The sequence below is a fragment of the Felis catus genome, chromosome E1 (genome assembly GCF_018350175.1).
Source record: "Felis catus isolate Fca126 chromosome E1, F.catus_Fca126_mat1.0, whole genome shotgun sequence".
In the NCBI taxonomy this organism is placed as follows: Eukaryota; Metazoa; Chordata; class Mammalia; order Carnivora; family Felidae; genus Felis; species Felis catus.
The window spans coordinates 15,488,984-15,514,440 of NC_058381.1; the positions used below are offsets into that span (position 1 = coordinate 15,488,984).

The following is a 25,457-nucleotide window of genomic DNA, read 5'->3' on the forward strand; positions in this document are numbered from 1 at the left end:
TTTCTCTCCAGCACCGCCATGGGCCCCCTGGCAGGGCGGAGTGGACCCTGATGGGCACCTGCGGCACCAGCATGGGGCTGGGCACACACGGGCAGCCCTAAGTCCTGGCAGAGCTCCTGCTCTGGATCTCCATGCCCGTGCCAGGCCCGGCCCCTCCTCCAACCTGCTAACGGCCCCTCCTGAGGCCGCAGTCAAGGGCAAGTCTGAATGGGGTGTCAGGAGACAACCACGCTCTCTCTGCGTGACCCGGGAAGCCATTCAGATTCCCCAGGCCTCGGCTTCCTCCTCTGGGAGACGGGGCTGGTCAGACTTAACGCACAGAGTGGCCAAGAAGAGAACACGCTCCTGGGGGTGTGGCGCCCACCCTGCCTCGGGAGATGCTCTAGCGCTTGCCAAGCCGCGCTCCCTTCCCGTGAGGTGAAGGGGGAAGGAGACGGCCGGCCCGGGCCGTTCACTCACGTCTTCACGTAGGGGTCCGAGTAGCCGTTGGCATCCATGGCGGCCAGGTGTGCACAGCGCACGATGCCGACCAGCAGGCCCTGCTTCTGCGAGCTGTACTTGAGGGAGATCAGGATGCGGCCCCGCTCCTCCAGGGACTTGTCTTCTGTCTTGTCCACCTGTGGGGCAGGCAGTCACCTGGCCGTCCTCACACGCTCCCACTCTCTCCCGCAGCCAGGGGCTACTGAAGCGGTCCGCTGGCCCGGTGGGTGGGGAGGGGTCACCCTGGCCTCAGCCCCCCCCCCCACCGAAGGTACTTCCTGGAGCCTTCAGGGTGCAGGGGGCAGCCCCCTTGGGGAGAGCCCGCATACAGCTTCGACATATTCCCGACCCCAAGCGGAACAGGGGGGCCCCTCCTGTGCCCTGGCCCCTGCCCGGGGCTGCCTCAGGGATCAGACCTCAACTGTAGGTCTCCCCATCTGCACCCCCCCCCCCGACTAGCCTGAGGGTTTCCACTCCCCACCCTCCTGAGAGCACGGTTCCCACTGTCTGGCTCCCGCTCTTCTGGAACTTCTTCTCCCGACCCTCCATCCACCTGGACACACCCAGCTAGAGGCCCCAGGGTCCCTCCTTGGGCCTCTCTGGTAGGGTCCTCTCACTGAAGTCCCAGCCACATCCCTTTGCCCACGACGGGCCTCTGCCTGTCACTCAAGTGACGTCCCGTGTGGCTCCCCATTGGCAGGGCTTCATGCCTACACCTCTCCGGAGCTGGGACTCCCGTGAGGTGAGGGAAGGGCCACCGCCCCTAACTCCCACACCCAGAGCGGACAGGACTAATTGGCCACCGAATTTACTCTAAGCTCAAAAGAGGCCTCAGCATCTTTCTCGACACAGCGTTGGACGGCTATTATTAACGGCCCAGACCAGGCACGGGGGTTTTAACCGTCTGCCACTCAGGCCTGGTGCTTTGTGTGTGATGGGCTCAGTAAACAGCGGGCTTGTGCTAGTTTGGGTGACAGGTGAACATGAAACGATATAGATGAGATTTTCAGCTGCTTTTTTTTGGGGGGGCGGGGTTCATTATACACTGGGTTGTTTCATAGGAAGACCATTGGATCGGGTATTGTTCAGTACTTACTGAGAACGAATAATGTTCACAGACCACGTAAAAACCTAAGATGTGCCATCAAAGCGTGTCTTTACTGCCAGAGCACTGATCTTAAACTGCATTCCTTGGTTACCGCGTGCCTGAGACCGGACCAGCGAGCGACTAGCAAATCCAGGCTTGGCGACACCCTGACCACGCCCCAAGCACAGGCACGCGCGTACTCTCACGCATCCACGTGCGTGAACACACACATGTGCTCCACCTACTTGAGAACGTGCCCACACGCATTTGCACACGCACCCACATCCCTGCGCGCTCCCATCCCCACACAGCGGTTGTCATGCCAGGGTTCACAATTCAGGAACACAGCCATACTAGGGGTTGATGTTGCCTTTTAGAAGTGACCTAGATCATTCGGAAAAAGTGGGTTTTGGCTAGCGACTCGTGATAAGATAAAAAAGGTTATATCCATCCATCACTCAAATGTCTAGGAGTTGGAAAGAATGTGACGAGGGAATAAAATTTGATCAGGTTATGCAAAAAGGCAGAGTTGGGATCTTGGCCTCGGGCTGACTTTTTTTTCCAGGGCTGGACTAGGGCCAGCCTGCACGGAGCATTTGTCCCAGGGCCCGGGCCCTACCAGGGATGAGCCTTCCCTTGCCCAGGTCTCTGGGGGGAAAATGCCTTAAAAGGGGGGTTGTGCCCTCAACACTAGGCTGCTGGAGGGTCTCAGGGTCCTGGGGCTCTCTGGCCAATGCCTCCCACCAGCTCTTCTGAACAGGGTGAAGGCCAGGCCTCCAAGAGCTGGGAAGGGGATTGGGGGGTTGGTGAGGGAGGAGAGGGGAAGGGAGACACAGATGGACAGAGGTTGGGAGGGCTCAGCTGCAGCGGACAGCAGGGGGCAAAGTTGGTTTTGACCATTTCTAGGAAAGGATTAATTTTAGGCTCCTCTAGGTGTCTCACAGTCACCTCACGCCTGTTGTGCTCCCGGAGCATCCCCAGCGGCTCCTCCCATGGCCCTCCACATCACAGTGACCTCTGATCTTTCCAGGCGCTCGACCCCCCCACGTCGGGGATGCTTGATCTACCAGCACACCCACTCCTCCTCCACTGTGCACCCCACCCGCCCCGCCACTGGGTCATACTCATCCCCCCACGGCTCTCCCCACCCTCAGCCTCCTCTCCCTCTGAGCTTGCGCCCAGGGAGCCTGTGCCCAGGGAGCCTGTTAAGACAGTCAGAGGCCTTAGCCCCTGCGTGGCATCCCCCTGCCCCCCACCATGGCCCATCTCGTTCACGGTGAGGAGTCCCTCCCAGCTCCCTCCCCCACCAACCTCTGATCTCCCCTCCTAGGACCCAGTCCCATCGTTCTCCCTGATCCACGCAGTGAGCCTCTTGCTTGTGCCTCTAGCAGACCCGGCACCTGCTATTCCCTCTGCCAGGAATATTCCCCAAACCTCCATCTAAACCACTGACCACTCGTGCTTTCCTTCGTGACCCTGAGCGCTGTCTAACCTAGGCTCTGTTTGGGTAACTCTCCTCGTTTTGAATCCATCTCCTGCCCAAGCTCCACGAAGGATGGGATTTTTGTCTGCTTCCCCAGCACCTAAAGCCAGGTCAGGCATATAGTAGGTGCTCAATAAATGCCACTGGCCCTGAGCTGCCAAGCAAGGGGGGAGCCCAGACAGCCTGTGGAACCCCATCCCCCACTTACCGGCAGCTGTTTCTCCAGGCAGATGCTGAATGTCTTGGTGTGATTGGGCTTCAGCTTCTTCAGGGGCACGCGCGTCTCCCCGATGAACTCATTGTGGCGGAATTTGTCCTCGTCACACACGGAGATCCTGGAGGACAAGAAGCCAGCTCTTCAGATACGAGGTGGGGGCCAGGTGGGCGGTGCTCTCCGTTTGCTTTCAAAGCAGTAGGGATGTGCAGGGTGGCTGGGGACGTGGGTGGCAGGGCCAGCCCGAGGGGGGAGGCTGGGGTGGGGCATGGGTGAGGAAGGGGCCTGGGGCCCTCACCCACCGCAGGGTCTTCCGGATCATGTCTTCGTCTGTGATCCCGTAGTAAGTGAGGGTCTCATTCCATGTGGGGTTCAGAGTGTTTCGGAGAGTTTTCGTTCGAAGTTTATTTGCCTGGTGAGAGCAGAAACGAGGCTGTGTCAGGGAGTCCAGGCCTGCTGGGTCCCCAACATTGAATATGCCTAGGGGGAGAAGGTTGTTAAATTGGCTGGCTAAAACATGGAGGTTGGGGGGCCTGGGTGGGTCAGTGGGGGGAGGTCATGACCTCACGGTTTGTGGGGTCAAGCCCCGCTCTGGGCTCTGTGAGGACATCGCGGAGCCTGCTTGGGATTCTCCCTTCTTCTTTCTGCCCCTCCCCTTCTCATGTGTGCATGTGCACATATAAGCTCTCTCTCAAAAAATAAGCTTTAGAAATAAAAAATAAAACATGGAGATTTTCCAGGTGAGCCGGGCAGGCTCAATGCAATGTGATTATAGGGCCCTTGAAAGCAGAAGGGGGAGGCAGGGGGAGGCAGGGGGAGGCAGGGGGAGGCAGGGGGAGGCAGGGGGAGGCAGGGGGAGGCAGGGGGAGCAACCCTCGAGGAGGGAAGAAGTCACGGGCGGACGCCGGCGTGGGAGGTGGAGGGAGCAATGACGGGCGGGCGGCCTCTCGCTGCTGGAAAAGGGTGGAAATGGCCTCTCCCGCAGCCCTGCCACGCTGGGTGTCACCCCCATGGGAGCTGCAGCACTGGGAGAGAAGAAATGCGTGCTGCAAGCGAGGAAGTCGGCGGCAACTGGCTGGGGCAGCCCTAGGAAACTAAAACGGGGGCTCCCGGCGTCCAGGCCCCGAGCTTGTGTTTCTGCAGGAGGTGCTGGCACTGGGCTGCCGAGAAGCCTGGCGACGGGGCCGCCTCCTCTCCCACCCACCTCCTTGCCTCGGTCAGGCCCTTCCCTGTACCTGGAACACCATCTCCTAGAAAATGCCCATGGGGCGGCGGGTCTGGGCTGCCCCATCGCCTCCACTCCTCCCTCTGCTTCCCATAGCTCTTGGTTCTTTTATACTCCTTATCTGTCCTGCCCACCTGGGACTCAGCCCCACGACGATGGGCTCCCCCTGAGGCTGGCCACCGCAGCCAGGCTAGGAGGTCAGGCGGGCTCGGGCTCCAATCCCAGCCGTCCTTGCCCAAGCTCTGTGGAGCCCAGCAGGTTACTCGCCCCCTGGGAGCGTCAAGTTCCCACTGCAAAATAGGGCATAATAGTGCCTCTTTCTCAGCATGGTTTTCAGAAGCCTTCTTGATCAGGCGACGGCTTTTTATAAAACGCTGCCCTATGCGGGAGCTCCTGTGTGTGTGGGAAGGTCCTTACGACTCAGCCTCCTGGTACTGCCGATTCTAGCTCCTGTGAGTCTAGGGACTCACAGCCATCGTGCTTCGGAGTTGGGGACATTCCCCTGGTCACAAGGCCCTACCTGTAACAGGAGGACACTGAGGCCTGGAGTGGTGGCCCAGCGCCTCCAGGCACAGGTGGTTGACCACTGCTGTTTCCCCTGCAGCCCTGCTTTCCTAAAGCGGGACTAATCGCCTCTGCCAGGTGGCCCTCCTGGACTGGTGGGGAGCCTCAGCCCTTACACGCTGGCGTAGGGGGTTTGGGCCTCAGACCCAACTCGGGCCTTAGCAGCCCATGGCTCTTCAGCCTCCTCCCTGCTTAGTTGGCCTGGGAAGAGTCAGGGGCAAGGGCAGCCCTCTCCCCAGGAGGGCATTTCCATCACAGTCTCTTCCTAGCAGGCCACTTGAAGGCCAGGAAGTCCTTTCCAAACTCTTGGTTTCTTAGAGCAGAGGCCAGGACAAGACCACCAGCCCTCGGGCTCTGCTGCTCATGGTCTGGTGCCCCATGTCCTGTGTCCCGTGTGCCCCAGCCTCCCGCTGGTGTCCTCTTAGAAGCAGAGCTGGTCTCCTGTCAATCCCCCCCCCCCCCCCGCTCAGCAATGGGGTCTACACAGCCTGCCCCTGAAAAGTCTGTGGGTCCCACACCCAACTCTGAAAAGATGATCTAACCCTCTCTCCCGTGAAATTAAAAACAAGACACTGAACTGTAAGACGTAAGAAAGTCTAGACCTTCTATCTAGTGCAGAGGGTCACCTTGAGATTTGGGCTTAATAGCAAGTCTTTTCCAGAAAGAGTTCCCTTTTCCTAGGCGCACCACGAGGCTGTGGGGCTGACTGGGGGCTCTGGGTGGAGGGAAGTGACTGAGGTCCCATCAACTTGCTTGGGCTGTGAGGGGGCAGGGGAGCTCTACACCTCGCTGGGTGCTCCAAGCCCGGCGTGGGCCCCTGTCGCAGCAGGGGGAGCCGGCTGGCAGCCTTGGGGTGGACCCCCTCACCTTACTGGCTCCTGGCAGCAGATGCAGCTTGACGTAGGGGTCCGCCAGCCCGTTGTGGTCCATCGGCTTCAGGCCCTGAGTGGAGGGGGGACAGCCAAAGGTGTGAAGCGGGAGCTGGAGACACCGAGCAGCCAGGGCCTCCGGGCACGGGGTCGGCAGGCATCCCTCGTGCCCAGGCCTCCTGGCTGGGTCCCCTCACCACCCTCTTTGCAGAGACCCCTGAGCCCACGCCCTCAGAACTGGAAGGATGGCTCAGCGCCAGAGCAATCGCCCCTCCCCCTACACGTCCGGCCCAGGGCAGGCGTCGCGGTCGGTCTTTGTCAGACCAGCTTTTCTCTCCTCCAGATCATGGAGGCCAGGTGACTCACCCTTCTCTGAATGAGGGCCTCATTATCCTACTTTGGTGAGGCCCTTCCTTCTTCCGGGTGCCTCTTCCCCCGCTCCCCGAACCCATGGCTTCCCTCACTGACCCTCTGCCCACGTGACCCTCTATCCGCTCATCTATAGGCTTCCCTCTTTCCCACGGGAAAATGTTCTGGGTCCTGGAGACCAGGTTCAGTGTTGCTCCAGATCTGCCACCGCTCCCTGCCCGCCTGAATCCAAGGAGGCCACACGTCCTGGCTGGCCCTGGAGGGTCCTTCCACAAGATGGCATCCCTCGCTCACTTTGAGCCTTCAGTCAAGTGTGCACAGCCAGGGAACCAATGGAACCATAAGCAGACAGGGTCTTAGCAGACCTCATGACTGCTCTGGTTTCTGGAAATTTTATTTTCTTTCTTCCGCGGTGGCACCTGGGCATGGAGGGAGGCAGCGGTGGCCTGTGTGGGGCTGAGCTCAGAACCCCGTGGCATCACAGATGAACGGCCGTTCACGACCAGGCCCACCTCCAGGGAGGATGGAGGCTCTCACCGCACCCCCCCCCCCCGGTTTGGCTTGGAGAGCTGGGGAGGAGGGGGGCTGAGATTGGAGGTCAGGGCTTCCAATCTCCCCTCTCCCCCCTGGTAGGGAAGGCAGGGCACACGGCACAGGAGGGGCTGGTGTCTGGGAGGGAGAAGAAGAGACTGGGTGGCTCTGACCAGAGTGGCCTGACAGCAGGTGCCTGCTCCCAGTTCCCAAGCCCGGACCACCTCTACAAAGCTGGGTGGAAGGAGAGGGAAAGGGACCTGCCCGGGCCCTGCGGCTGGCACCCCACGTTGGCGAGGCTGCGGATCACCAGGTCCTCAGCTCCTTTCCTAAGGGCAGGTCTGGAGCCCCTGCATCTCAGCCCGGGCAGCTCCCGAGGGGGGTCGGGGCCAGGATGGCACATGCGGGCCTCTAAGTGTCCAATCAGGGCTCCGGGCCCAAAGTGGACACTACTCCCCCTGCATGGCAGTCCAAGGGTGCTGGCTCAGGCCAGGTGACAGCTGAGACCGGCAGCCGGTCCCTCGGGGTGGGCAGAGCCACGGGTGAAGGTGCTGAGGGGCAGAGGAGCTCCCGGACTGGGACTGAGGGAGGGGTCTGGGCCCCGGCCCCTCCACGGCTCTACTGGGAGTCCCACTAGGCTGTACTACCACCCTTACCTTGCGGGAGAACATCAACTTTGGCACCTTCCTCCCAGAGGGATCGATGCGGGGGGTGGAGGGAACAGCATGGCTAAGAAGAGAGCTGATGCCTGCCAGCCGGAGGCGGGAGACGCCCCCAGCCCCAACCCAGAGACCAGAGAGCAAGGCTGGGTGCTGAGCCCACGGGAGATGAATCCTCTGCCTGGAGCAGGGCATGGGTGCCCACCCACTCGTCGGGTTGCCCAGGTGTTGGGAACTTCAGGGGTCACAGGCAACCAATTCGAACCCTCTCGGTCTAGCAGGACATACCTGTCATCTCTCCGCTTCCCCTCCCTTCCCTCCACAGCCCCTCCCCAGCTCCGCCCCCAACCTGTGCCTTCCTTCTCTCATTCGCTTTCTGCTTCCTTGTTCTACTCCTTCCCTGAGTGCCTGGCCCGGCAAGGCCTTCTGGGGCAGCGGAGAGGATTTAGGCCAGAATTCCCTCCCTGCCCTGCACCCACGATGCAGGTGCCACAGGGCCCAGACAGGAAACAGTGGGGAGGATGGGCCTCTGGATCTCAACCCCCGCCTCCCACCAACTCCAGCCGGGGCCCCAGACCCCGGGGACCGTGGGAGCCGGCGGGGGCCTACCTTGGCCTTGCTGATGGTGCAGTGCAGGGCGTTGTTCTCCTGGTCGTAGAGCAGGCTGAAGTCCAGCGTGCCCAGGGCAGCTGCGGACAGGGGGCTCGGGTCACGCACTGGCCACACAGTGGCGGAGCATCATCCACCCCTGTGCGGTGGGACCAGGTGCCCACAGTGACTGCCATCGACCAAGAACCTACTGCACCCAATCTCTCCACCCAGCCCCTTAGCCCCACCAGCCCTAAGAAGCGAGCAATGTCCTCCTCACGTTCCAGACGACCGAGGAGCCGAGGTTCAGGGGAGGCTACGTCAGCCCCGGTCACCACGAGTAGCGGCCCAGGAGTCAAACCCAGGTGGCAGGCCCCACAGCCCAGACCCCCGTGCTGTGGTGCTGGGCCTGGGGCTGGTCCGGCGTTGGGCCCAGTGTGCCCAGGGTACAGGGCACTCAGCTAAAGGTTCCTGTCCTCCTGCTGTCCTCGTGCACCTGCCAGACTTGGCTCTGTGTGTCAGTTTCTCTCACCCGTGAAGGGTCACGAGGACGGTGGGAGAAGTCAGAGGAGACACGGCTTTGAGAGGCTGTGGGTCCCGGCCAGGCTGCCTGGCTGACCCCCCCCCCACTCCCCAGCAACACCTGGGGCCACGGCTCCCCCGTCTCTCTGGTCTGCTGGGGGGCCCCGCGCAGGCAGCAAGGAGCCACCTAGGTCCTCACGCTGCTGAGCTGCAAGCCTTTTAAAGGCAGCAGGCAACTCTCTAGGGCTGGGCAGGGCATTTGGCAATAATTGGGTGCAGCTGCAACCCTGGGGGACCATCACACACAGCAGCTGTGGCCTCCCGTGTTGACGTGGCTCCTGGCACGAAAGCGGGGGTTGTGGGTGAGCAGCAGGCCTCCAGGGGTGAGTCTCTGGACAGTAAGATGCAAATTCACAGGGTGTCTTTAGAAACCCAGACACGGGCCAGTCAACTGGCACGCTATTCATTCATTCATTCTTTACCAAACAGCATTACGATAAGCTGGTTTCTAGGGATGAGGATATCAATAAGGCGGTGCTCCTGCCCCAAGGAAAGCGCAGCTTCATAGGAGAAACAGATGGAAAGAATCTACCCTAACAGAGTCTGGTGAGCGAGGAGCAATAGGGGTCTAAGGATGTGAACTGGGGCCACCAGGGAAGGCTTCCTGGAGGAGGTGATGCTTCACCTGAGCCATATGATTAGGGGTTGGCCGTACACAGTGGCGCTGGGGGAAAGGCATTCCAACCACAGGCCGACTGGGGGCTGGGGGGCTGAGTGGGTGGAGTGAGGCTAGGGGGAGGGCTCTGTTCTTCTGGCCAGCGGCACCCAACACGGTTCTAGACCGAACTATGGCCCAGTGGCCTAGTCCAGCCAGGCTCATCTCTTCACATCTTGTCCACGGCTGCTTTTGCACTATGGTGGCAGAGTGGAGTAGATCCACAGGGACCGTATGCCTGCAGACCCCTGGGCTCGTGCAGGGGCCGGGGCACGGCTAAGTTTGGCTTGGCAGAGAAACGGGCAACTTAAGGGCCATGCGTGTGCAGCTGCCCTTCATTTTGAGGTGATGGCACTGAGTCGCATTTGTCTTGCCCCCTAGCTCCTAACACAGGGCAAGGCAGCCAGCCCAGTCTCTGTCCTTGCCTGGGAGGGGCGCACGTGGGGTAGGAGACCCACCCTCGGGTTCAAGTCCTGGCTGTACTGTGCTTCTTTGCGGTGTGACTTTAGATAGCTTTTCTTGCCTCTCTGTGCCTCAGTTTCCTCATGTGCAAAATGGAGACACCACAGAGCCCACCTCACAGCATTGTGCCTTGACGCAGCCCCTGGGGGACCGGAAATGCTCAGTATGTAATTATAGAAAGAGCAGATCTATTTTGGCGATTTTTCTAGATAACTGTACTTGCCCCTCCGAGACGCCTTCTGGAATGAACTCGTTCCAGACTGGATCACTCCCCTCCCGGCCTTTGTGGACAGGATATACAAATGGTCACAGATACTGTTTTCTTCGTTTTTCTGCCTCCTCCTTGGCCATCAGCCTGAAACTCCTCTTAGAATACTTGCCTCTGGTAGCACACGCAGCTCTCCCTCCTTTTCAACAGTCCCCTGTCTGTTCCACGAAACCAGGGGAGAATCTTTACTAGAATTGTGTCCAAACTATGAGTCAACAGGGCTCGAGTGGCGCCTAAGGCGCTTTCGTCAGTAGAGTCCGTGTGCTTCAGCGCTAACTGTATCTGGCTGCGGCCTGGATCCTGGCTCCCATCTGTGCAGCTGGGCGGGTGGGGGTGCTGTGAGCGAGGTTCGTATCACCACGCCTGTAACAGCGCACACAGCCACGGGCCCCGGACTCTCCAGGTCCCTGCCTGTAGAATATTCTCCAACGCTGTTGGCTCTGCGTGACAGGAAATCAGTCTGCTGTTCGGTTCAGGCCTCCCCAGGTCCAGTCTCCCGCCAGACATGAGCTTCCAGAGAGGAGGGACCATTGCCTCAGCCATGCCGGTGACACCGGCAGGGAGCAGATGTTCAATCCACATGGCCGGTCCGTTCCAACCAACTTGCTCTCCAGCTGTTCAAGGGAGCGGGGATTGGGTGTGATGCCCACGTGCTAAAATGCACACCCCACGATCTCTGCCCGTTGCCCACTCTCAGAGAAGGACAGCCAGCCAGACGGCGGGGCTACCTGCTCCCCACTGGGGAACTTAGGTCCAGAAGAGAAGAGCCCCTTTCACCGGCTCTCCAGACATCCCTGTTTAGGGACAGCTGACGCCGCTCGGGGAAACCAGCACCTGTTATCAATTCCCAGGAAGGAACAGCGCACCCAGTGCGGTCCCCTCTCCCCCACGGCTGCAGGATGGATGAATTTTTTTGAACTCCAACGGAAGCTTTGTAAGAAATAATAGTTTTTAGGGGCGCCTGGGTGGCTCAGTCGGTTAAACGTCTGACTCTTGATTTCGGCTCAGGTCGTGGTCTCAGGGTTTGTGGGATTGAGCCCCGAGTCAAGCCTGCTTGGGTTCTCTCTCCCTCTCTCTCTGCCGCTCCCCTGCTCACATGGACTCTTTTTCTCTCTCTCTCTCTCAATAAATAAATGTTTAAAAAAAAAAAGAATAGTTTGTAAAGAGAAGCGTGGTCACCATTGGTAGAAACTTGCTGGTGGTGGAGATCTCTTAGGCAGGGATCTTATCGTCCAAAGTCTTCATTTCCCATTCAGGGAAATGAGGCTCAGAGAGGGGAGGTGACCTGGTCAGGGTTGCACAGCGGAATTGGATGCAGAATCCAGGCCTCTTCACTTCCATCCTGATAGTTCCTTTCTTAAAGCCTAGTGGTGGGGTGCCTGGGTGGCTCAGTCGGTTAAGCGTCTGACCTCGGCTCAGGTCATGATCTCGCGGTCCGTGGGTTCGAGCCCCAAGTCAGGCTCTGTGCTGACAGCTCGGAGCCTGGAGCCTGTTTCAGGTTCTGTGTCTCCCTCCTTCTCTGACCCTCCCCCGTTCATGCTCTGTCTCAAAAATAAAATAAACGTTAAAAAAAAAATTTAAAGCCTAGTGGTTTCCCCCAGTTTTTCTGTCTGCCACTTTGCGTGGCTGAAACCTTAGGAGGACGCAACAGAGAAACAGAGAGAGAAAAGCCAAGTCGCTCTTGGGGACGAGGGAGGGCTGGGCTGCCGTCCCGGAGACGGCTCACGGTGCAGGTGAGGAGGGCCCTAAGGGCAGGTGAAGGTGCTTGTCTGTGTGAGCCGCTGGGTCCTGCCCTCCACCCACTCAAATCACATGTCCTGGCTAAAGTTTACATCCTTGGAAAAATAATGAGGGTTGGTCACTAATGGGCCCTTGAGAGTTGTCACCCGCCTGTCGATAATTATAGAGCTTTAATGGGGCTAATTCAGAGAAAATCAGGCTCAAGCCCCTGTCAGTTCCTCTAAGGCCAAACATCCCTTTGCTCTGCTGATGGAGACTGACAGCATCATTTTGACCTTGGTTTGCACCTGGACTTTCCTCACCCGTACACCCTTGGGGATAGGAAATCTGCCCTGGTTGTTCTTTTTTTTTTCTTTTTGAAGAAAAATGTCAGCCTCTCAAATCGTTTTAAAAAACTATGGCAAGGGGCACCTGGGTGGCTCAGTTGGTTGAGCGTCTGACTTTGGCTCAGGTCATGATTTCACGGTTTGTGGGTTAGAGCCCCATGTCAGGCTCTGTGCTGACAGCTCAGAGCCTGGAGCCTGCTTTGGATCTGTCTCCTCTCTCTCTCTCTGCCCCTTCCCTGCGTGCACTCTGTCTCTCAAAAAGAAATAAATTTAAAAAAAAAAAAAACAACTATTGCAAGAACCACAGAAAAATGGTCAAGCCCGAGTTGAAAGCATTTCCTAGTTGGGAAAACTGAGGCACTGAGCCAAGAACTTCAGGAAGGTACAAAGAAGAACGAGCCATAGTCTCTGTTTCCCAGCAGCTCTGGGGCAGAGGATCAGAACTTTAGGACCTTTGTAAGTCTAATCATTCTCCTGCTTTAAATTATTCAAAGGTTCACCACTGCCTCCTGGACTCAGTTTAACCTCCTTGGTGTAGCCCTGAAGGCCCTCTGTGATATGACCACCTTGTCCTGAGCCACTTGACGGGCACCTGTGCCGGGCTGTGTTTCCTACGCCTCTCTACCTGTGCACACGGCACTCCCTCTGCCAGGAGCACCTCTCTTTTCTCCTTCCACTCTGCCAGCCTGCTTCTTCCCTTCTCCCAGCCTCAGAGCAGAGCCTTCTCTGTGGGTAAACTCTGTGCATGCTAGCGCTTCTCGTTCGGGTTCCTGCCTCCCTGTTGTCACTGCTGGGCTACTTGTGCATCTCGGTTTCCGTGAAATCCCTCATGTCAGAGATTGTGCCTCGGGCATTCGTGAATCTCAGCACAGTGCCGGCCGTACAGTTGGTCTCGTAACGTTGAATCCATAGAAATATGGTGGGAGCAGGACATGACTGGGCTCAAAGGAAGGGGAGTCACAGCCAGCAGGGACCAGGAAACGCTGCCAGCTGAGGGCCTTCGGGACAGCGATTCCTCCACTCCATCCTCGCTCCAGGCCTCCAGGGGCATCGCTCCTGACCCAGACCAGGGCGAATCACGCAGGGGCAGGTGTGAGCACGGGCATGTGATGCAATTCTGGCCAATGAGACAGAAGGACAGGTCTCCTGGGGACTCTGAGAGAGCTGTCCTCACCCTTGAACCGAGATACGGGCAAGGAAACTCGCCCTTGTCAAATTTAGGATCTTCTTGTTACATGTGACACCTGGACCTGAAGCGGCCGCCTTGCACCGGGAGGGAGGTCAGCCTACGAAGAGAAGAGCATGGCCGAGTGGAAAGGGGGGCAGAACCATCACCTCCCAGGTTGCTGATGAGACACTGCGTAAACCTACCTGCGGGTCCCACGATCTCAACTGTCCTCACTGTTTAAGGCACTTTGAGTTTGCTGTTACTTACAACCTGGATATTCTAGTCTTTATAGTTTTGAAGAAGGGCCTGGGTCTCCCAGGTGGAGAGTGGGTGGGAGGGCATCAGCAGGGGAGAAGCACATGCAGAGGGCGGGGCCCGGGGCCCTTCTCCAGGGCAGCAGGCAGCCCAGCCCAGCTTGGCCAGGCCACACCGTGGACCCGTGGGAGGAAGGGCGCTTCTAACTCCAACGTTCACTGCGTTTTCTCCCCACCATCGCCCCCTATTAGATCAGTTTGGAACATGCGAATTTTGTGCTTGTGCCTGGAGGTGCCTTAATAAAGGATGGGCTTTAAAGAGAAGAGGGGGAAAGGCTGAATAAATACACAGCACTTCAGTCTCAGCCTTGGACAACAGAGCAACCGCCCTAATTTCTTTTTGTTAGAACAGAGATAATCCAATAATTAGGGCAGCAAATAGCATAACCCTGGCTAAAGCCCTAATGAACCATCTGGCTTGAATCACTTAGGCTTATTCTAGGGATCTGGCTGGTAGGGCTGAGAGGGGGCCTCGGCCTGGGGTATCTGCTGAAGAGCGATTCCACCCCCAGCCTGGTCCCACCACAGGAAGGAGCCGAGTTTTCTGTGTTCCCATGCCTAGGATGTTTGCTCGGCCACTGATGGGATCCAAGTCTGGGGTGGGCTGCTTCTGGAAGGGGACAAGGGGGCCCAAGCTGGCCGTGGCTCAGCCATATGCCCTCCTCCTTAGCTCTTTTCAACAGACTGCCTGGTGTCATGGGTGTGGCCAGCCCACAGTTCAGGCTGGCAAGGCTGTGTCCAGGATGGCCTCGCATTGCCCACCTCAACTGAGTCTGTCCCCTGCTGGGACACGTGAGCTCCCTGGGCCCCACGACCCCGTCCTGTTTCCCTTTGCCCCACTCTCTGCTGCTGGGACAGTGCTCAGTGACAGGCTGCTGAGTTGATGGACTGGAGATGAGGCAGCTGGCCTGAGTTTGGGACTTTTGGGCCACCTTGCCTGGGGGCTTAGGGAGAGCCCAAAGAAATGACAAGATTTCTCACCTCATAACAGTGTGTCATCCAGAGGGCCCTTGGTGGCACCAGGAGGGTTCCCTGAAGTTCACGGGGAAGCCCTGCCCTGCCAGCTCACTCCCTTGGCACAGCAGGAAAGATGTTGGAAGGGCAACAGGTTCCCTAACCCTTCTTCTGGAGGTGGCTTTGGATTCATCACATCCAAAGGGGTGACTTGGGTCCCAGTTAGGTCCTTCCCAGATGCATGGCAAGTAAGGGGTTGCGGTTTGCCCAGGGTGCCAGGAGCTGAGGGTGGGGAAGATCCAGGGCACAGCCCTGAGGACAATCAACTCCCACGACCCAATTTCCCCAAGCTGGCAGGGAAGGGGGTGGGGGGGAGGACTGCTTCCCACGTCCACGCCCCACAGCAAGGCCTCAATACACCAGGTTCCGACCAGAGTGCTGCGGTCCAGGCCCACTGAAAGTACCTAGCGCTTTCCTCCCCTTGGAGGATGGAGGTGGGGCCTCCTCCAGCTCTCTCCTCCAGGGCCTCCCTAGGTAGGACAATGAGCGGTGGGCCACCTCCCCCAGTGGTGCTGATGACCTCCACATTCAGCTTCCAGAGGCACATTTTATGCTTGGGGAAACTCCAGGCCGCCGGCCCTAGGCCCTTGTGAGCACCCAAACCTGGCGCAGCCACCTTCACCGGCGCAGCACGCGGTTGTGGGGGGGACTCAGCTGAGCGACCCCTGCGTGGAAAGGTCCACATCCCTGGCAGGGCTGGTGTGGCAGGTCTCACAGTGACGCGACTGGGGCTACAGCTCGGCTGGGGACCTTAGCGAGCAGCGCTGCCCCCCAGCCCCACCCCGGTCTCGTGCCAACCCCTTCCGAACCAGGCGGCGACCTCTTCCACCTCGGTTTCCCCTAAGGTCCCGGGTCGGGCGCGGCAGGCACCCTCAGAGACGGGAAAGGCGAGGAGCTCCCGCCGGCCGGGCCTCGGCCCGGGGACCCCCGCGCTTGCCCACTCCCTGGGGCTCGAGGCTCAGCCCCGGGAGGAGGAGGCGCGTGCTGGGTGACCCTTCCTGGCGGTGGAAAGCGGGCGTAACAGGTGGGCGAAGGTCGGCGGCCCGGGAGAGCTCCGCGGCGGGGTCCACGGACACAGGAGGAAGAACCGCCAAGGTTTTTCCAAAGGACAAGCGGCCCCGCGGTCCTCTGGTGCTCGGCCCGGGCGCCAGCGAAGCCGCCGCGCTCTGCGGGCCGCCGGGCCCACTCGGGAGGCCGGCCCGGCCCCGGGCCCCTCCACCTCCCGCCCCAGCCCGGCCCCTCGGCTGCGGGGCCGGCCCCGCAACGGGTTCCCAAGCGGGGAGGACCGCGCGGCAGGCAGCAACTGGTGTCTCCCCGGGGCGCAGCTCCGCCCTTCCCCGGAACAAAAGCCGCCGCCCGCGCGGGAGCTCCCCGCCAGCGGGCCGAGAGGGGGCGCGGCGCGGGCTCCGAGAACCGGGCCCCGGAAATGGGACACCCCCAGGGGGCGCCCCCAAACTTCCCACCTCTCCAGTGCGGGTCAGGGAGGGGTTCGGGGCTGCCTCTGTAGGGCGCGCGGAGAGCGCACGGAGCGGGCGAGGGGCCGCCACCGGCGGGGGTGGATGCCGGCGAAAGGGGAGACCGCAGGGGGCCGGGGCACCCGCGAGGTCGGGGAGCGAGCGAGAGGCCGGGCCGGGGGAGGGGGCGGGAAGTCGGCGAGTTGGAAACTTACTGCAGTCGTCGGATTCGTAGCCGTCGGCGTCCGGCTCGTCCTCGGGCGGCTTGGCGGGCGGCCGAGCCGGGCTGGGGCCGGGGCTAGGGCCCGGGCTGGCGCCGTAGGCTCCGAAGAGCTGGTCGACATCCTCGTCGTCGTCGCGGGCGCCGTCGGAGGGGCTGCGGCGGCCCGCGCTGGCCTCGGCGGGGCGCGCGGGGGCGTCCGGGGGCGCAGCGGCGCGGGGCCCGGCGTCCGGGGGCAGGCCCCGCGGGAAGCGGGGGAAGTAGTCGGAGATCTGCTTGATGGGCCGGATGGGGCCGGGGCACACGTCGATGGCCATATGCTCCTGGATGCTGATGGTCGCCTTCTCCCCGCGCCGCCGGAGGGTCATGCAGGCAGCGCGGCCCCGCCCGGGCGCGGCCCGGCCCGGCCCGGCGCGGCCCCGGCCGGGGGTGGGGGGGGGGCGGCTCAGCAGGCCCGGCGGGGCGCGGCGAGGGCTGCGGGCATCGCCGGCGGCGCCCCCCGGACGGCCCTGACGCGGCTGCTGCCTGCTCGGTGGCGGCCGGCGAGTGAGTGCCAGGGGCCGGCAGGCGGGGGGCGGGCCCAGCCCGCGTCACCCGGCAGCAACCAAGCAGTGTGAGTGTGCGGGCTGCGCGGGCGGGCGCGGAGCGGAGCGAGCGAACGGCGCCGCACTCACTCGCACTGGCACCGGCGCGCGCACACCCGCGGGCCCCGGGCGCCTTCCACTCGCGCACACGGGCAGGACCGCCGGGAGGCCGAGCAGGGAGCCGCAGGACGCACACTCGCACGTTCCCGCTTGTCCCAGCCCTTGTGGGGTTCCGTTCCCTCCCACAGGACACACGCGGGGGTGCCAAGTCACTCTAAGCACACAGAAGCGTGTGCAGACGCTTGGCAGAAGCGTCCGCTGGCTCACACCTGCAGGACACATCCGCAAACGTTATGTACCCATACAGAGTTGGTTGCGGGTGCCGTTCACCCCCCCCCCCCCCCCCGATACACACCTGCCTAACAGGACACACACAGACACACCCATAGAAGTGATCAGGGGACTCGGGGCATCCCCCTCCACACAGGACACACAGCCACGCTCCTAGGAATGTGTGTGAGCAACGTGTGTTGCTCACACGCTGGTAGGGCATGTACATCCTCAGTGGCCCAAGGTCATTGCTGTTCACAATTCCTCTCGGGTCACATACAAGCACACACTCTCCGTAACCCGGAGTCAGTCCCTCACTTGGTTAGTGAGCAGTTTGAGGAACTCGCCCTGCTCTCCCCATGGGGATAGGATGGGTGAGAACCTTGACCACAGACTGGTCCTGAGGGGGGAGGGCAGACATGGCCTGGGCAGAAGACACCTGCCCCGTGATGATGGATGAGGCAGAAGTGGGGAGGCAGGGCGTGGCCTGCCCACCTGCTCAAGCCTCCCACATGGTCAGATAACTAAACAAATCTGGGCAGCCCAGCCCAGAGCTTTCCGGGAACAGAGCTGTTGGGAATGGCTGCTGCTTATACAGGTGTGTCTCCAGAGAGCCCTGGGCCTGGACAGCATCCTGTTTACTGCCTGGCTTCTGACATATCAGAAATGCTTATCTTCTTGGCTGGGTCCCCTCCACGAGTCTGAATGAGGACAGCCCCAAGCCTGTGTCCCTCCCTCCACCATAACCCACTGAAAGAGGTGGGGGGAACAGAGAGAAGAGAGAGGAGGCTCTTTCTCATCACATCCAGCTGCTACATCCTGACGGATCATCTGATCTTTTTGAACCTCAGTTTCCTCATCTGGGAAATGGGGCTAATTCCAACCTCACAGCATTATGGGGAGGCCCCTTCCAGCATAGAACATGACAGATCAGAGGTGCTCGACAGGGTTGGCTTTCTCTTCTCCCTTCCCTTGAGAGACAAGACTCACTGGTGAGAAATGATGGAGAACCATACGCTGTTTTGTAAGTTCTGCACTGGGTGGTGATAGTCGGCATGACTATATCAAGACCGTTTCCAGCTGCCATCGCTTTGATCCCTTACATTACCCCATAGTGTAGACAGGGCATACTGTTACCATGTTCAGGCGAGGAGATTAAAGCTCAGGCACGATGACTTACCCACAGTGACTGCTGGCTTGTAGCAGAGCTGGGAGTAGAACCCAGGTGTTCTGACTTTTTTGAAGCTTCCACGCACCCCCTCCTCTGCCTCTTCCTCTCCACCCCTGTGAGGCTTGAAGGGTCCGAGCAGAGCTGGAAACACAGGTAAAACCTCGTTTCCCAGAGTTAGGGGGGGCGGGGGCGGGGGTGGGGGGGGCGGGGAGAGGCGGCCAAGCCTCAGTGGTTACAATAGGAATGAACCAGCCTGGGGGCTCCCTAAGGACGATCTGGGAACCGGTAGGAGACAAAAATCAACCTTCCAAGAATCAGAGGCCAAGGGAAGGCCAGGAAAGCCTGGAAGCCTAACACAGTGGGTTTCTCATTTCTGGGAATGCTTAAGGGGATTAGTTCTTAAATAGGCACAGAGTGACTTCTATGCCAGAGGTAGCTGCATCACACAGTGATTATGTAATGATACGGGTATTAAAGTACAGACACTGAGCCATCATTTCATAAGTCCTTCACTTGAGGAGCAAGAGAGTATTGTCATCTGTTTACATCTGGGGAAACTGAGGCTTCAGGAAGTCAAGGGTCTGGGAATGAGAGTGGATATCCTGACCCCTGACCCTGTGCCCTTTTGACATCAAAGGTATACCCCTGTGTTCACTGGGAGTGGGGACAGAAGGGGGCTGACCTCTCCCTCTGGCCTCTTGACCTTCTGTGGGTCTGGCGTTTTGGAGGATCAGCTCACAGCTTTTGGCCCTGCAGGTGCTGGCTCTTGGAGAGTCTGGAAGAAGTGGGGTGGAAGGCCCAGCCTCCAAAGCACTGAGTTGGGGAACCCCGGGATGCCCGCTGGAGAAAGGGGAGGAGTGTGTGGGACCAACCTCTGGCAGGTGGCAGAGTGGAGAGCCACTCCACGGTCTGAGTTCATCCAGCTGTGAGCCCCACCGAGAAGGGGCAGGGTCCCCCTGGAGGGACAGAATTGGTGTTATCCGGGCAGGTGACCATTTTTCTACAAAGAGTATGGGCTGGGGAGTCAGGCAAATTTGGACTCAAAAGCCAGTGTCTCCTGGCCCCTAACTGTGTCTGACTTTGGTCAAGTTGCTTAACTTAGGCCCCTCAGTGGTGGAGTGGGGGAGGCCACGAACAAGTGTGTGAGAAATGCTGATGGGGATGGATGGCACGCAACAGGCACTCAGTCCGTCGTAATTCTCTTGCCCCTGCCTTCCTGGTGCAAACCATCTCCATATGCCCTGTGCCTGCCTCAGTTTCTCTACCAGTGAAGTGCAGTTGGCCGCCCTCTTCCTGTCTGCTGCAGGACCAGGTGAGGCTATGGGGGGAAGTGCAGGCGGAGGTGAATGTACTTGCTGGCTGGCATGAATGGGGATCTTGAGGCGGCTGGACATGTCCAGGCCCCATCAATCATGTTGCCTTCCATGCTGGCAGCTGGACCGGCCCTTAGCAAAGTTAAGTGGGACCGTCTGCCCTTGGTCACAGCTCTCGGGAATCCTGGGCCCACGCTTCCTCTCCACCTGCTTCTCCCAACAGGCTTCTGCGCACCCCCTCTCCCCCCAAAGGCCCCTGTACGATGAAGTAGAAGCGGGTTCCTCGAAGGATGGCCCAGCCATCTGTACCGGCAGGATGCATCTTAATAATGCAGATTCCAGGCCCCTATCTCACACCCCCTGGCTCAGATACGCATGTACGTGAAGACTCAGGATGCATTTTAACCAGCGCCCCGGATTATTTTTATTCACAGTTATTTTTGTGGGAATCGCTGGGTGAGAAGGTGCTAAGGTTTAATACAGTGATTCTCAACCTGGTTTGCTACCTCCACACTGTTCACTGTGCAACACCCAGGCGGGGGTGGGTGTTGGAATTTCTAGAGTGCTTTGGCAAAGTCCCACACACACCACTTTGGGCATTGGGGCTTCTTTCCTGGCTGAGAATGACCAGTTAAAGCCTTTCCTTCCAGCAGGCGATGGGCATTTTAGAGGAAATGACTCGGCACTCGGCCACATGTCCTTGGTTGGCATCTCTGGCTGGTATCCACGTGCCCTGGAAGGAAGGGCCCTCCCTGGCCTGGCCTAACGTGTACCCCCAATTTCCACTCTCCTCTGATTACTGGAGGAGGAGAAGGTTGTGCTAAAAGAACCTTCTCTATAGTCATAGGAATTTTTTACCCAGAGGAGGGGTTGATGGAGGACTTCTAAGCACAGTGGCTGGTTGCTGGAGAGGCCTTCCAGGGGCTCCTGAGAATCCACTGTTTACCAAGTATTTATTGAGCACCCACTCTGTGACAGGCCCCGTGCTACGTTCTGCAGGGCGCCTGGTGATGAATGAAGCCCCCCTTCTCTTTAGATTCCAGGGATGGAGGGCAGATCGGGAAGGGACGTGGGAGCCATCCACTCCGGCCCATCGCTGCCTCCTCCTTGCCCCACACAGTGGCCTCGGCACAGGAAGCCTGGTAGAAGTCCGAGGAAACAAGTCACCGGAAGTGTTAGCGGTTGTAGCCTGTGGCTGCCGAGGGGCGAACTTGACGTGATAATTTATTATGCCCATTCTCATAAACACATGACACTGGTCACAGTACATTTACTAGCGCTAGGTCTACCGTGAGGAAAAGCTGACACCTGGTGACGTTGTTTTGCAGACGTCAAACGCTCCTGGAGCTGTCGTGATGGGCTAAGTGGCTCAGAGACGGTCATCGTCTTCCCCTTCTGGGACACCTGTGCGGTGGTGTGCAGACCACAGATCTGTGAGCCCCTCCCCCGCCCGCTCGCGTCCCATGTGAGCAAACAGGCTGGTGGAAATGGAGGGCCTGGTCCAAGGTCACAAGGGGCCGAGCCGGGACTGGCACTCACACGTTCCCTCCCTGCAGGGTGTGGCCTGTGCTGCCGGGGACGGATGGCAACGAGACCTAGTAGAGCTCACCTGCCAGGAGGGGCTTAGCCTGGGATCATGCTGCCTGTGGGAGGAGATCAGATGCCAGCAAAGGATAACGCTGAATCCTCAGGGGTTGCTCCGGAAATGACCTGCGGGAGGAAAAGGGGTATAGCCTGAAGACAAGGCGGTGCCCTCACCACCCTGCCCCCAGAGGCCTGGGGGTCGCTGGAGCCCTGGGTCTTGTCTGAATGTCTTTAGGACGGGGGTGGCTATCTCAGCATTACAGTGGGTTAGGATGGGCAGGAGCCCTAACTGGCAATTTTGAAACCCAGGTCAACAGCCACAAATGTTCCCTCAAACAGCTTTATATTAATGATGCAGTCCAAAAGGTATTAACAGTGCAAATGGTGGCTTCCAATTTTAACTCATTCTACTTTTAAAATGTATGAAATATTTCAGTTGTACAAAAAAGGCCTGGAGGATAATGTGAAGACTGCCCGAACTACCAGCCAGCTTACAAGCGAAACATTACAGGCTCCTCAAAGAAGCTAAAATAGAATTAGCACAATCAAAACAAAAATTATAGGGGCACCCGGATGGCTCAGTTGGTTGAGCGTCGGACTTCGGCTCAGGTCATGATCTCAAGGTCTGTGAGCTCGAGCCCCGGGTCGGGCTCTGTGCTGACAGCTCGGAGCCTGGAGCCCGCTTCGGATTCTGTGTCTCCCTCTCTCTCTGCCCTTCCCTTGCTTGTCCTCACTCTGTCTCTCTCTCTCCCTCGAAAATAAATGAACATTAAAAAAAAATTACAGATGCATTTGAAATGCCCTGATAGTCCTCCTCGATCCTGCTGCTCTCTCCAGAGGCAGTCACTATCTGGAATTTGATAATCATCGCCCCATGCACGCATTTTTACCTTTACTAAAACAATACGTGGTATTGTTTTACATGTTTTAAAACTTCAGGGGCGCCTGGGTGGCTCAGTCGGTTAAGCGTCTGACTTCAGCTCAGGTGGTGATCTCACGGTCTGTGAGTTCGAGCCCCGCATCGGGCTCTGTGCTGACGGCTCAGAGCCCGGAGCCTGCTTCGGATTCTGTGTTACCTCGCTCTCTGCCCCTCCCCCGCTCGCTCGCTCTCTCTCAAAAATAAACATTAAAAAATTTTTAAAAACTTCATATAAATGTATCATATGGTACGTATCCTCATTCAACTGATTTTATCACGTGCCATTGTTGGTGAGATTTAGTCCTGCCGATGCATGTGGCTGCCTATACTTAATTTTCATCACAGTGCAATATTCCGCTCTGTGAACACACCGCAACTTGTTTCTCTGTTTTCCTATCGCTGGACATTTAGGTGGAATCCCATGCTTTGCTATCACTCTACACCTGTTATGGTGGCTATTCTTGTCTCCTGGCCCACCTGTGACAGTGTCGTTACCGTTTCCTGGAGAGGGAATTGCTGGGCAGAAGCACATACGTATCCCTGGCTTGACCAAGTAGTGCAAAGTGGCCATCTCCGTTTCCACCCGCTGTGTGTGAGAGTTCTGCTTCCCCCGCATCCGCATCAACACTCGGTGTTGCCAGACTCGAGTTTTTGTTGGTCTGACTGGTGAGAGAGGGCATCTCATTGTATTTAATTTGTTCTTCTGGCTTTTACTGTCGAACCTTTGCTATGAAGGGTGGGTGGGTGTTGTCAACAGATAAATGGAGCAAATTGAAAATTGAAGAGTTTTCTCTTTAACGTTTATAAAGTTTATTTACGCATTTTGAGAAAGAGAGAGAGAATGAGTGGGACGAGGCGGGGAGGGGCAGAGAGGGAGAGAGACTCCAAGCAGGCTCAGCACTGTCTGTGCAGAGCCCGACATGGGGCTCGAACTGTGAGATGGTGACCTGAGCTGAGATCAAGAGTCAGATGCTTGGGGTGCCTGGGTGGCTCCGTCTGTTAAGCCTCCGACTCCGTCCGGCTCAGGTCCTGATCTCGTGGCTCTTGAGTTCCACCCCCGCGTCGGGCTCTGTGCTGACAGCTCGGAGCCTGGAGCCTGCTTCCGATTCTGTGTCTCCCTCCCTCTCTGCCCCTCCCCTGCTCATGCTCTGTCTCTCTCTCCTTCAAACTAAATAAATATTAAAAATTAAAAAAAAGATGCTTAACTGACTGAACCACGCAGGTGTCCCCAGAATTGAACAGTTTCCATCAATAGCAGGGTAGGTTGAATGCAGAAGGAGTCCCCCATATGGTGGGATAATGTACAGCCATCAAGAAGGACAGGGCAGCTGTGTGCACACTGATATGGGAGCTATATTGATATTCTGATATGCTAGAAAACTTGACATCTCAGAAGTATGGTTAAATAAAAAGAGGCATTGGGGCGCCTGGATGGCTCGGTCGGTTAAGCGGCCGACTTCAGCTCAGGTCACGGTCTCGCAGTCCGTGGGTTCGAGCCCCGCGTCGGGCTCTGTGCTGACCGCTCAGAGCCTGGAGCCTGTTTCCGATTCTGTGTCTCCCTCTCTCTCTGACCCTCCCCCGTTCATGCTCTGTCTCTCTCTGTCCCAAAAATAAATAAACATTAAAAAAAATAAAAAAAAAGAGGCATAAACAGCATGTAAATAAAAGGATATATAACACATGTATATTTTCATATATGCCTAAGATACCCCCGAAAGAGCAAAGAAATTGATAAAATAGTTCATCTGGGAAGGGAACTGGGGGGCAGGGAAACTTTTCTGCTCTGTGCATCTTTGCTACCTACATGCATTACTAATCCCACCCCCCTCGCCCCCCAAAAAAATCAGCCTGAAATAGGTGAATTGAGAGAGACAGAAAGTAGATAGAAGTTACCAGAGGCTCGGGGGGTTATTATTTAATGAGTATGGAGCTTCTCTTTGGGAAGACGAAACAGTTCTAGAAATAGTTACAACATTGTGAATATATACTTAACCCACTGATCATACACTTAACAATGGTGAAAATGGTAGGCTTTATGTTTCGTATATTTTACCACAATAAAAAAGGTAAGAAAAAAATAAGCCCACAATGTAAACTTTTTTTTAATGGCACCATTAAAAAATAATGATGCGAAGAGAGTAGATCTTAAAAGTTCTCATCACAAGAGAAAAAATCCTTTTTCTTTTTGAAAAAAAATTCTAACTATATGTTAACTAGATTTCCTGTGGTGATCATCTCACAATATATACAAATAGCAAATCATGACATTGTACCCCTACGTGAATATATGTCAATCACACCTCAATAAACCAATTATAATTATTGAAAACATCACTGCCTGTGTCTCCATCCCCTGAGACAAATCCTGATCCTGGCTCCATGGCCGGACGGTGGGAGCCTGGAGCTGGCACCAGGACCAACCGAGGCAAGACTCTCCACAGGAGGGCACTGTGACTTCCGGGGCAGGGGGTGGGGGGAAGGGGCTCTTCTGGGCAGAGGCCGCGGCTCCTGAGGCCTTGGCTGAGTACCGCCTAACTCCCCAGCGGGACTGTCCCCATCGGCCTGGGGTCTGGGTGCTCAAGCATCTCTGAGCTTCCCTAGCCCCAGGCTCCCTCCCACTGCTGGCTTCCCTCTCAGCCCTGTCCCTGTGTCTCAAAGATTCTTGCTTTTCTGTAAACAAGACTTCGGATGACCGGGCCTCCCCAACCATTTCACCGCCCTCTTCCATCCCTTGGCAGTGGAGTCCCCCAAATCCTTCTGAGGCTCCTGCCAACAGGCTGCATCCCAGCCTCCACTGATACACACACTGCCCTCCCTCGTCATTCTGATGGCTCCCGATGCGCTTGCCCGGCAACACAACGGACCCAGTCCTGGACCCCTCGACGGCCAACCACCTTCCCGGCGGCCTCATTTCGGCCACACTCCCCCATGGCCACACCCTGGGCCCTGCCATGCCCCGTGGCCACGTCAGTTCCTAAATCACACGTGCAGCCCAGGGATCAGACACCGGAGGCGGGGGCGCTGGTCCTGTCCTCACAGGACACAGTAGCATCCTCCAGGCTCCCCTGCTGCTCCTGACCACTCTGTCACCTGACAGTCCATGCGTCTCCACCTGTCCCAGCCTTCTGGGGTCTCTGGGTCTGAAGAACAGTTTGAAAACCCTTGGTGCCCTATGGGAGTCCCACGCAGAGCCAAGCGGTCCCCTAAACTGGCGTTCCCTAAGCTCTGTCACCTGTGAGGCAGCTTCTCAGCGGGGGCCTGGGTTGTTTACATTTTTCTTTAAA

At 58.0% G+C, this 25,457-nt stretch overlaps 1 protein-coding gene across 3 annotated transcripts in view; it reads right to left on the bottom strand.

The window, feature by feature from the left end:
* Window positions 1-16,688, bottom strand: part of DOC2B (double C2 domain beta) — a 34,155-nt gene extending 17,467 nt beyond the window's left edge. For 2 of the 3 annotated variants that reach the window (XM_023244655.2, XR_006589269.1), the window contains exons 1-7: window positions 16,268-16,688; window positions 8,091-8,170; window positions 7,479-7,505; window positions 5,921-5,995; window positions 3,567-3,676; window positions 3,259-3,385; window positions 460-617 (exon numbers count right to left, since the gene is read on the bottom strand). In XM_023244655.2, coding sequence (XP_023100423.2) covers window positions 460-617; window positions 3,259-3,385; window positions 3,567-3,676; window positions 5,921-5,995; window positions 7,479-7,505; window positions 8,091-8,170; window positions 16,268-16,640 — 950 coding nt within the window. In that variant the 5' untranslated portion in view covers window positions 16,641-16,688. The remainder of the gene's footprint in view (window positions 1-459; window positions 618-3,258; window positions 3,386-3,566; window positions 3,677-5,920; window positions 5,996-7,478; window positions 7,506-8,090; window positions 8,171-16,267) is intronic. The other variant, XM_023244656.2, reaches the window with a different exon arrangement.
* Window positions 16,689-25,457: the final 8,769 nt, after the last annotated feature.